This window comes from Lagopus muta, chromosome 2 (assembly GCF_023343835.1).
Source record: "Lagopus muta isolate bLagMut1 chromosome 2, bLagMut1 primary, whole genome shotgun sequence".
Taxonomy (NCBI): domain Eukaryota; kingdom Metazoa; phylum Chordata; class Aves; order Galliformes; family Phasianidae; genus Lagopus; species Lagopus muta.
Window position 1 is genome coordinate 70,845,343 of NC_064434.1, and position 12,167 is coordinate 70,857,509.

A 12,167-nucleotide genomic window follows, 5' to 3' on the forward strand; every position below is an offset into this window, starting at 1 on the left:
TCACGGCCCTTTCTTGGCCACCTGTTCCAGACTGACAGCAAACTGGGAGAGAGCAGCACACACTTGCTAGTACATACTTAAATGTTGTTTTCCTGTATGCTATGGTATATCGGCAAGGTCTCCCTCAAAGCAAGACTGCTGTGAAAGACACAGCGCGCTTTACTCCCAGGGGTGCTGACAGCCCACAGTAGCCCCAGGCAGCCTTTCTTCCTGCTTCCAGTTGATACTGGCCAATGGAGGCAGAAGATGGAGGGAGTGACAGAGGGGATGAAATGAGGTCTAGAAGAGGTGTCCTATCAAGGTATGTATGCACAGGATGGGCTATGTGCAGGGAGGCTGAATTTGCCTGTGAACTGAGCTGCCGTCATCAGGACATGTGCTGATTTTGCCAGGCTTTTAAGTACCCTATATGCCCTTGAGAACCAAAACTAGGAGGCACAGACCTTCTCCGTGTCATTCTCAATCTCCAGAAAAACTTCTGGATCTTCTCCATGATCCGTTGGGACTGGGCACTACCACCAGCGCCACCACCAACACTGCCAGTACCAATACCAGTACCAATACCAGTACCAATACCAGCGCTAGCACCTGCACCTGCAGACACTGTGCTTGTGTCTGTTGTGGGGCCCCAGTTCTGCTGAGCGCTTTGTGACTTCACAAAGGGTTTAGTGGCTCTTGGTGATGTGAAGTGACATGTGGTGCCAGTTGCCAGGGCTACCAGTACCAGTGTTCCCTTTGTAAGGCCCTTGGGGTAGGGGGAAGGGCACATGTGTTCATAGAATTATGCATTTACTGGGGCAATGTGGCTGAAGGAAGCAACCTTGCATACCTGCAGGAGTACATGATGCTCAAGTTTGTTGCTCCAAATCTCTTCTATTGCTGTCATAGAGAGCCCCTCCATTCTCTGTGGTGTGTCTTCATGCCTACTCTGGCTGCAAGTACTGAGTTGCCCTTATCCCCTTAGTTCACAGGCACATCCCCTTCAGTCCTTTCCACAGCATTCCAGCATCCTCCCTTTTCCCTTTAGGGATTGCTGGAGTCCCTTAAGCATCCCTTCCAGACATGCTTACATCCTTTCTGCTTCCTCCCAAAGCTGCTGGCATAGCCTCTGCTCCCTCCCAATATGCTCGCATGCCTTCCACTTCCCATGGCCAAGCTCATCTCTCTCCTCATTGCACGCTCTCCCCTTTGCGCTTCTACAGCCCAGTGCTTACCACTCCTCTATTGCCTTCCAGCTGCTCTTGTGGATCCTCTGGTCCCCTCTGGACATGCACTGAGCCTCCACTTTTCCCATTGGCTAAGCTAAGTGCCCTTCAGTGCTTATCCTCCAAATGGGGATTTGGACTGAAAGAGAACACTTTGAATCCTGAAATGACTCTCTGGGTTTTAAGACTAAGGTTTTGGACCCTGAAGTGAGACTCAGAATTTTTCAAATGAAGCTTTGAATCCTCAGCATGGAGGGCTGTGGCTTAAAAATGAGGCGGTGGGCCATGGAATGAGGCTGTAACCTCTGAAAATGGATAGGGATCTGGAATGAAAAAGGAGACTTTGCAGCATGCAATGAAGCTTTGGGCTCCTGGCTGTCTGGATCTGGAAGAACTTCCTCACATTATGAGCATAGATGCAGTTTATGGCGTTTCCCCCTTACACCCTGAAAACATCTATATTTTTTGTAACATATTGTTTCCCTTTTAAGAAGGAATAAACCAAGAGTAAAATTTTTTAAATACAATGCAGAGAAGCACAATTTTTCTTCTCTTCACTTTAGGGGCAGCAGTACACATCAGGGAGCTGGTAGAAACAGGGAAGGGAAATGTCCCTGCAGAAAAGAATGAAGAGCCATTCTCAGGAGAGGGAAAGGCAGAGGCAGTGTCATGCCTTTCCCACAACGGAGGAACAGGGACTTGTAATATCAGTGTTGAAAAGAGGAGAAAGAAGAATCAAATTAGATACATTTAAAGTTCAACTCACTGACAAGTAGTCAGTAAATATTCTTGACCTAAAAGAATGTACTTGAGAGGCAGCCCTTCCTAAAGTGAAATCACTGTCGTGCAGCCTGATGCTTCAGCAGTGAGGGCTCAAATTAGGATTTCACTGACTGCCGTAAAGTGATTAACATATAATCAAAGTTAGAATTATTACAACATTGCTCTTGACCTCTAATGTAATTTGTCATCGGTTATTTGTTAAGGACAGCTTCCTTAAACATCTGCCAGCTCTGCTGTGCTCCCTTGTCCTTAAGAACAGATTCTCAGAGGGTTTTGTTGATTGTCACCCTGAAGAGCTGGAAGTTGGCTTTCTTAAAATTTAGCACCCTGGTTTTACTCTTTGTTCCACCTCCCTCAGGTTTGAAACAGCACTATTGCATGGTCACTACAGCACAGGCAGATCTGCATGTGGATGTGCCTCCATTCACTCCTTTCCTTCTTGCTTTCAGCTTGGGAGTGAGAGGATATAGGCTGCCTTGGATCTTGTGTTTTCTCCTGTGGCAAAGCCTGTCTGTATGAGGGCAGGTTGTGGTTCCTCTGCTCCTCTCTTTTTAGCCACTTTTGACACTTTTGAACCCATTTATTTCATCATGCAACCTTGCAAGCAGACCGAGCAGATTATCTGCCTGCTTGCACCTCGCACAGCTCTCCTCGCTGCTGTCACAGGATGCAAATGAAAGGCTCAAGCACTGTGGTGAAAACAGAAATTGAAACAAATGGCAACCAAGAAAGTTATTACTAAAACTAAGGAATTATCAGTTACCCTAAAAATGAGGTTTTGGACCTGAAATGAGACTCTGCATCTTTTAGATGAAGCCTTGAACCATCATGTTGTGGCTTAAAAATGAGTAAACCTTTTTCAAAAACTGTTACATGTATTTATTTCAGTTTAAAAAGTTTTACTTAAAGCATTGTCCTGTGTACCTGAGGCCTTCTAAGGGTGAGCATATTCTTAGTTTCTGTGTCTATGGCTGCTGCACTAGAGCATGTCCTCTCTTGTATCCTAGGACTTTGCTACTCTGCTGTACAATTAATAGATGTGCAGAGGTTAGGCTAAGTAGGATTATCATGGTGGAAAGATAATAAATGAAAAGTGCTCACTGGTGTTGTAGGCTTGCAATAAACACCATGAGGAGTGATCTCCAGAAAGAGATCCTTCCTCAGCAGCAGTCAGCACAGATCTAGGAGAAGTGGAGCCAGGCTCCATTCCTTCTGGTAGCACAGGTGAAGGCAATTCACCTGTGCTCCTGCGGCTGACTCATTGCTTGCCTCAGGTGGTCAACCAGAGGTTCAGGCCGTGATTCAGCAGTTCCTGTACATCTGCTATCACTGCTGTGTTTTCCATCGTGTTACAGCAATACAGAGCAGAAACTGTGGGCAGGTAAGGTTGCATGCAGCAGGGGAACCTAGGAGTTGAATGTGTCATTGTGTCATTGCTGTGCTTTTTGGCTATTTCAGTGCCCATGTCTGGCAGGGAATTCGGGAGTCTGACTCTCTTCTGCTTTCTACATTACCGAGCTTCCAACTCTAAATAGCACTAGAGTCAGAGGCAAACATCCATCTAGTGTCTCAACAGGGTAAAGCAGGAATTAGAAGGATTTGTCACATATCTTAAGAGTGCCAAGTATCTGAGAAATACGTGTAAAACAAAGAGTTGTGGAATGTAGCATTGCCAACAGATTTTTAGGTGAATTCTGCGGTATTTGCTTCAGACTTCAAAGGATGTTCAGCACCTAGGAGTTCAGTTTGCTCAACTATTCCTAAGGTCATTTTAATAGTTCAGGAACCTTCATGGTTGAAATGGAAAAATTAAGCAGTGGGAAAACAGGGTATTTACACCTGCATTACTCTCTAGCAGCCATTGTGCTCTAGACGTTTATGAACATGAAAGAGGATGTAAGGGGTTATAGCCTTGTCTGGAACACTTTATCCTCTATTCACTGTTAGTTCCAGCAGCTACTTTTTCACTGGCTATTAGAAGTATTCCGAAGACACTGACTCAACAGTATTTCAGTTTGGATTAGGTGTATGAACCTTTGAAGGGGATTTCCCAGTTGTCTCATCTACTGTGCTTTGTTTCGTACTGTAGAGCAGTCAAGAATGCTTGAACTGTTTTTCTTTCAGGTGAAACAAGGAAGAAATGTGCTCTAGGGACTAACTGGCCTTAAGTGCACGGGACTGTGCTAAGCATAGTATGTGTGAAGACCCTTTGAGCTGTGAATATTAAGTTCTCAGAACTGAATTGTTTTGTTGTGCTGTTAGTCTGCAAGGTCAATAGAGTAGGCAGAACTCTGGAGTGCAGCTGCTGCTCCTGTTGCTCTGGTTGGATCTTCTACTGGCTGTCCCCAGATCTGTGCCTTCTCGGAGTCTGCCTACCTTAGCAGTTTCACTCTCTTAAGTTTGCTGGTTTCCTTGTGCAAGTCTGAATGGAAGGTGGAAAGTGTTCACTAGCAGTGACCAGAAAATTCGTGGTGAGGGAAGCTGTCCATATGTAATGTAAATCTCCCTTTCATGCATATGTGATGAGCTAGGATTTGTAAGAAATTGAATATTTTCTATTATGCATCTGCTCACAGCTGTTAAATAGTTCATTTCTTAATTTTCTTTAATCATTTTATGATAAAAAATTGAAGAAATTACAAATTGCTTGTAATGCCTTTGTTTCTGATCACAGTGCAGGTCTTTGCATATCATATTTGAATACCAATTGGTATGTATGTTCTCCCACAAGTGATTTTGCAGGAGACTAATGTTAGTAATTGGGCTATAGACCTCTTGCTTACTAAGCTGTCATCCAGCTTCACCTCAGCCACGTATTCAGGCTCCCAATTACTCCTTACTTTGTAGCCTTTGTAGCATTTCTTCAGCTAATGTAAAGTCGCTGTCCAGAAAAATGAGATGTGCAATGTGAATATAAAAGTGTCTAAATTATTAATGTGTAGGAAAGTGAAGAGGATGTTATCTTGCATTCATAGTAGTAAAAAAAAAATAAAAAAATATTAAAAAAAAATCGATGTGGTATGTATTTATAGCATTCCTAATTCTATTTTGAAATTGTCTGTCATAGGATATTTTGAAGACCAAAAGCATAGATAGCTTCAAAAAAGGGAATTTTCTAGTGGATAGATGTTCATCCACTCATGATTTTTCCCTACTCTCTCAAGGTACTGGTCTAAAAGTAGTGTCTTGTTCAGGAAATCTTTTTCCTGATAATCATCGTAGGTTCAGGAAGCAGCATTGAGGTAAAGGGGACACTTTGTGCTTTGCTTCTTAGTGTGCTTTCCTAAGACCTGCTCCTGTGTACAGGAGAAGGATGAGAGTCAGGATTGAAGAAAGAAGAATAGGTGAATTTTCAGAGTTCTGTAGTTCTTACAAAGCAGGTATCAAAATATTTTTGTTGCTGATTTTGCAAAAACCTTCTGGTTATCTTGGAAGCTCTATGTTTTATGAAAGTGAGTACTGGGAAGGTTATCTGGCTCTGGAAGCATCTAGCAGATAAGAAGGCAGCTTTAGAACTGTAAGGTGTGATTTCCATGTGTAGGTTCTGCGCTAATCCTGTTTTAGGATCTTCAGACTGTGATGGAAATCTTAAACATTTATTACATGATGATAGATAGTTTTGATAAAATGAAGCTACTCCTCTTCATAGGAATAAAGAAAATGCATTAAAATATGTAAGAATTAAAATGGTAGCCAGATGTTCTTATGTGGACAATTAAGAATTAAGCAAATTGCTTCATTTGCCTTGAAGCTGTAACAAAGCATGATCCTTGGAGGCAATGCATTTCTTGGACTGCTCTCGGTTTGACTGAAAACAGCAGTTAGTCAATGTCTTCCAGGCCTGAGGTGGCTTTAAGTGGAATGGGATGTTTGATGCACGTCAAGGAATAACCAGTAGGAAGGAGGGTAACTTAAAGATTGACTTCTGCACAGAGTAGAAACCTGTATCTCTAGGGCTGCATTAAGTCAGTAGCTAGTAATGTGATGAAATAAGAGAAAATTATGCTTTATTCCAAGTACTTGTCAGCATGTACTTAAGTTCCTTCATTTTACAACAAATATCTACAAATACGCTATGACTTCTAATAGAAGAATTGCTTTTTACACATAAACTGGTGTTAAATAACTTATTTTGTGGTAAGCATGGGCTAGAAGACATCAAAAAAAGACATCAACATTAAACTTTTTCTATGTGATGTATATATTTGAGGGCATGGTTTCGTTCTGTGCTTCAGTTCATCAGTGAGCTTTGGAATTCTGTGGAGATCTTTTCTGTGTGCTTAAACTAATGCTTCTCTTTCCTGGAGGCATTCAAGGCCAGGCTGGATGGGGCTTTGAGCAACCTGGTCTAGAGGGAATTATCTCTGCCTGTAGAATGAGGTTTGAACTAGAATGTCTCTTAAAAGTCCCTTGTAACCCAAACTATACTATGATTCTAAAATGAAGGTAAAGAAAAGTGGTGTTTTTGAGCCTGATAGCTCATGAGTAGCAAAGATTTTTTTTGTCTGATTTTTGGCTAGAAGGTCCTGGAAAGTATGGTGGAAAGAGATCTCAGGAGAATATATTCAATTTTGCTGGCCAGCAAAATTATGTTGCTCAATGGTCAAAACCTTAACAACTGTGCCAAATCTACCCCTGAGATGCTTGATCTGGAAACAAAAGCTGATGGGAATTTCCTGGTTGCCCCAAGCAGCCAGTTTTAGTGCTTTACTGCCTCTATTTTTCCTGATGCCCATTGTTGCAATAGAGATTTGTTACTTAGGACCAAAGTTCTGAGTAAATGCATTTTATTAACTCTTTCTTTGCATCTATCTGGTATGGAATAGGACTGAAAGTTTTTCCCCTCAGTCTTTATCTTCACTAGATAAAGGGTTTTTGAACTCTTTCACGTATCATGTTTGTTAAACAACTGATTATTTCTGTAACTTCTGCTTGATCTAGGTCTTTCGTGATCTGCAGCACTGAAAGCTAGCTGAGGTGAACTTTATTAGCTTGGTTCCCTTTTCAGCAATTGGGACTGAGATGCCTAATGTCTCCATGCACCAAAAACATCAGCCAGATGAAACCTCAAGGAGAGGAGCCCAAAAGCAGAAGTACTGCACTATTCAGATAGAAGGTGGTGGGGTTTCTTTGGACGTAACCTCTAATGATAGTGCTGAAAGGATAAACAGTCATTTAGTTCCGAAAGATGACAAGCAGATATGACCAGCAATAATACTTATAAAATACCAGTGGAACAAATTATTTAGAAACGCCTGTTAGTAGGAACTAATCGAGTTCTGTGTAACCTGGAATATACAGAGCAGGATGCAGCCAAGAATTAATGACAGAGATAATGAAGTGGCATATGGATTCCTTCAGCTGTTTTCATTCCCAGAATAGCCAATTTCAAGGACTAGGAAGGATGAATCAATGGATGCATAAACATAGCGTTAACATAATTATGTCAAAAAACAAGTTAAAGTATCATGGAATGAGTTTTGTCTCATGTAGTTCTTTGGTGCAAGTTTTCCAACTACTCACCCTGGGTACAGAGAACACCAGCCTGCTGCCTCCTCCAGCTACGGAGTTCTATACTCTGAATATAAACCTGTGTTATTAACTGCCCATCTCTCAATTACAGTAGTACATTTGAATACTGTCACATGGATCTCTTAGAATGATTCTGTGTTCTCCTGCCTTGTAAAGATGCCAGTCCAAACATGAGCTAGCTTTTTTTTGTTGTTGTTGTTCTCCCTGGGCTGTCTTTTGTGACTTGCATCTGGACTTGAGTCTTTATATCTTCTGTGAAGTCTGCTATTTTACTGTGATCTGTTGTGGATGAACACTTGGGAGGCTTCGCAATAGTAAATGCTGCTACCGTGCTCTATGGGAAGAGGAAAGCATGTCTTTGCACGTGTTCAAACTATTAAAGAGGACTTCCACAACTCCCATTCAGGTAATGCAGGAAGTCCAGCATTGAATGATCTAAGTAAAAGGAGGTAGTTCTGCTTGTTTTGATGGTCAATAGATGTTGGCCACCATTTAGTCCTTACTTTTCTGATTATAATAGTGATATTTTTGATACCAGTGTTTGAAGTTCTATATGAGATGTGGAATATTCTTCTGGTCAAAATCTGGTCTGTTTTTGTGGACTTAGGAATCTCACCTAAGTTCTTGTATCATAGAATGGCTTAGGTAGGAAGAGACCTTCAAGATCATCTGGTTCCATCTCCCCTGCTATAGGCAGGAATACCTCCCACTGGACCACGTTGCTCAAAGCCCCATCCAGCCTGGCCTTGAATGCTTCCAGGGAGGGGGCAACCACAACCTCTCTGGGCAACCTGTCTCACCACCTTCACAGTAAACAATTTCTTCCTTCACGTCTCAAGCCTGTCCAGATCTCTCTGGATAGCATCTCTTCCTTCTAACATGAAAGGTGAGAAGGGACCCATAAGTGAAAGTGAAAAGGCAAGAAGGCTTCATAGTGACTGAGAATGAGGGAGGTGAAGGGGAATAGTTAGAGATAGTTTATAGAAGTAAGAATGTAGAGATTGTTAGAAAAATAAGGGATGGCAGACACTGGTCTGGGATAGTGAGGGGAAAAAAGGCCATGCCAATAAGGTTTGAGAATAACCCAGAGACCTCTGGCAGGGAGGTGATTAAATGTCCACAGGGCTAGAAGAAACCAGTTTGGGGGATGCCCCCCCAACAGGTCAGAAGTTTACAGTGAGAAGGGTCAGAAGCCTTCGCGAGGAAAACAACAAGTCTTCATCCCATGACCCACAAGAGGGGAGGGTCTGCATGCTAATGAACTCTTGGGGCTGTAATGAATGTGTATCTAAATTCCGGAAAAACTATTGATTACGTATTAGTTTGGCTTATATCTGTAGCACAATTTTTCCAGACGGTGTGCAAGTTAGGTAGATCTATCACCCTTGCATCCAGCATACACGCGTCACTGAATAAACCATACCTGCTTTGTAATCTTACTTGGGTTACAGAGTTTGATTCTGCATGTCAAGCATGTAAACTGCACCATTCAGCTTGATGTCATTTGTAGATGTCCTGTGGAGTTGCTGATAAAGGAGAGTTTTGGACATGTGCCAGAATGGAACAATCTTACCTACTTTGACATCCAAGATCAGCTGGCATTTCTTTTAAAATCTGACTGCTAGATGATTATATGCTACACACTGAGTGCTTCTAGAGGTTGTTTCTGATCTTAAGACAGTAAATCTGTATGATGCTCTGCAACAGACATCCTGCTTTGGATTGGCATTAACTTGGATGTTTGCTTATTACTCTTTTTTTTTTTCTTCCTACCTGTAAGAAGCTACTAATATATCCTTGTCGAAACCGTTGTCTACTGTTGTCTGCAATCAGTTGCTTGGTTGCCTCATCTGCTGTGACAGAGTCTCAGGGAAAGAAAGCTAACTCAAGGCATTTCCACAAGGCTCAGGGCTTGTTCCACAATTAGCTGTCCTACTTTCTGATTTGAATAATCTGGTTTAGGTAGTGCATGAGGAGCTATGTCAGAACTCATTGCTCCTTGCAGTCCTTTAGGCCATGTTCAAGCAATGCCTGGAATCTGCAGTAACCTGGGAGATGACAATCTTGGCTAGAGCATTCTGAAAGCATTTTGCACCTTAATAATAATAATAGCATGCGTTAAGCTATTTTGAACAATCTACTGGCCTAGGGAGAAAATCTAGTCTTGTTAGCATGTTGTATGTCTTAATTTTTCCCATCACCACCATAGCAGAAGGGATATCAAAAGTAATGATGGATTATTGTGAAAATGGATCATTGAACTGAAGTAGCTAATGTAAACAACCCCTCTTCTAAAAACCTCTTTGAGAATAAAGAAGAAAATGAGCAGTAAAAAGCATTCACAAATGGGAATTATTCTGGTAGTAACATGTATTGAAAATGTTAGAGGGAAAGGAATGCTTATCACACAAAAATTGTGGACAGTAATGTCACAAGGAAAGTACTGAGCTGTAAAGATTTTCCATTTGTGGACCAACTCAAAACTCTCTGATTTGATTAATGTATCATCAAAGGTATTTCATCTTGTATCAGTGAGACTCCTCGGCTGTGGGTTTTTTTTTTTTGTTTGTTTGTTTTTTTTTTCCTAGTATACTTGCACCATATAAATAGAGGATAAATGTACCAGAAATAACTATCTGTGTTTGGAACCATTTTCCTTTCTTTTCTACACAGAGAAAGGAGACAAAGTAAAGACTAACTTATATAAGAAGTGACTCTAGGTCAATAAAGATACAGTAGAGCCAAAGCACTGCCATTTGTGTTTGATAAGCTAGATGTAATTCAGGAGAGCCTAGAGAGAATTGTTAAGATTTCTGTAACTGCATGTGCATTTTCTGCTGAAATGTAATCTTGGGATTCGGGCAGTTCTGCAGTTCTTGATCTAGTAACAATGCTGTTTTTCAAAATTCAGACTTCAGATGTGTAATTGCCATCTGAGATTGTTTTAAAATAGATCAGTGAAGAATGAGTTTTCATATAATTTAGTTTCAGAGTTATCTTAGGAAAAGAGTGTGGATGATAACTTAGAGCTTTACCAAATTAAAACTCAATAAAATTGCTGAGAATCCTGCAATTTTGTCCTTGTCATAGAAGAAAGTCATTTAGCATCCTGATTATCTGATATTGTCTGCTGTACTCTTAATACTTCATTCTGAAGGAAAAGAGACTGAAATATTTTATCAAAAGAGAAGAACTGTTTGTGATACAGATTTTACTACTTGATCAATCTTTCTTCTTCAAGTAAAACCATCTTTTCTCACTTTTTTTTTTTTTAAATTTCTTCTCTAGCTGAGAAATATAGACGGAAATTGGAAGAACTGGAGAAAGAAAAACATTCTTTAAAATTTCAACTTCCTTCTAGACATCCTTCAATTAGCAGTTTTTTGGATAGGTTTGTCACCCAAATTCAAGCAGTATTGTGCTGGGCTGCCGATGGGTAAGTTCATTGACTCCTTATATAAAATGACACTTCTGCTTTTCGTGAAGTATGGAACACAGTTTGTGATGAATTTTAATGCAAATTTGTAAGGACCTTCTGGCATAGAAATATGAAGCACATTTATGAAAAGTTGCTGTCTCCTCTTTTTTTCCTATGTTTCATTTAGAATTGCTTTTAAAAAGGCTGATTATTGTAAACTGGTGAATCAAACTGAACTTTTCTCAATGATGTTGAGTGAGAATGGGATTGAATCCTGACCCAGCAACAGTGTAAGGTGGTTTGAATAATGGCTCCTTATGGAGTTAATTCTGATGCTCCTTTTTCAAGCAATGAAAGAGCATTCAAATATCAAGTGAAAACAGGTTATTCTCTGAGATGTGTAGATCTTTGGGAGCTTCCTTTTATGCATCGCTTGTTAGGTGGCAGTAATGCACTCTGCACTGTACAAAGTCACAAAAATAACTTCTCAGCCTTCTCTTGAAGCAAGAACAGCTTCAAAGTCAGGGGGAATGTGAAATGCCTTGCATGACCCAAGGGAGGTAGTTAGCTTAGAAAGAAAAGGTTGTCTTTATTCCTAGATCTTTCTTCAGCTGTGCTACTGGTTACTGTTGTTAAAAGTAGGAGGATTATTCGTTTCCAGGTTTTGGAAGCTATTATCAAATAGCATAAATAAAAGAAGAAAAGCCTTTGATATTTTGGTAGCTTGTACATATAAAGGCTGCAATGTTTGCTGGTTAGTAAATTTTGGTATATATAAATTTTTAATATATCTGAAATTAGTTAAAATCTCTACAGATTATTTCTCAGTAAATCCTATTATCTATTGAATTTTAAAGGTCTTTTTAGCCAATGTGTGTAGAATTTAGTAATGAGAACTGTTTAACTCCACTCTCTATTTTCTTCTGCCTACTGTGCCCTTAACAAGATGTTTTACTATTACTTAAAGATTACTTTAAAGCATTTTGTCATTAAAATATTTTCCCTGTATGCATTAATTTATAACAATGCTTCTTACTTTAGAGGTGGGGTTGTTTTCTATGTCATGTGAATTGATTCAGTATAGCATCCCTGAAGTGTGGCCTGCTAATTTTTATTAAAAAAAAAAAAAAAATTCTAAATATGTGAGTACATATATCTGCTCCAAAAGTAATGCCTTCAAATTTATTTTGTTGACTCATGGCGTCAGAAACAGATAGAGGTGATACGAT

The 12,167-nt window shown here is 40.3% G+C and overlaps 1 protein-coding gene across 1 annotated transcript in view; it reads left to right on the forward strand.

Annotated features, from left to right (window-relative positions):
- Positions 1–12,167, forward strand: part of DISC1 (DISC1 scaffold protein) — a 207,874-nt gene that overhangs the window by 62,139 nt on the left and 133,568 nt on the right. The window contains exon 5 of the mRNA XM_048935728.1: positions 10,809–10,956. Coding sequence (XP_048791685.1) covers positions 10,809–10,956 — 148 coding nt within the window. The remainder of the gene's footprint in view (positions 1–10,808; positions 10,957–12,167) is intronic.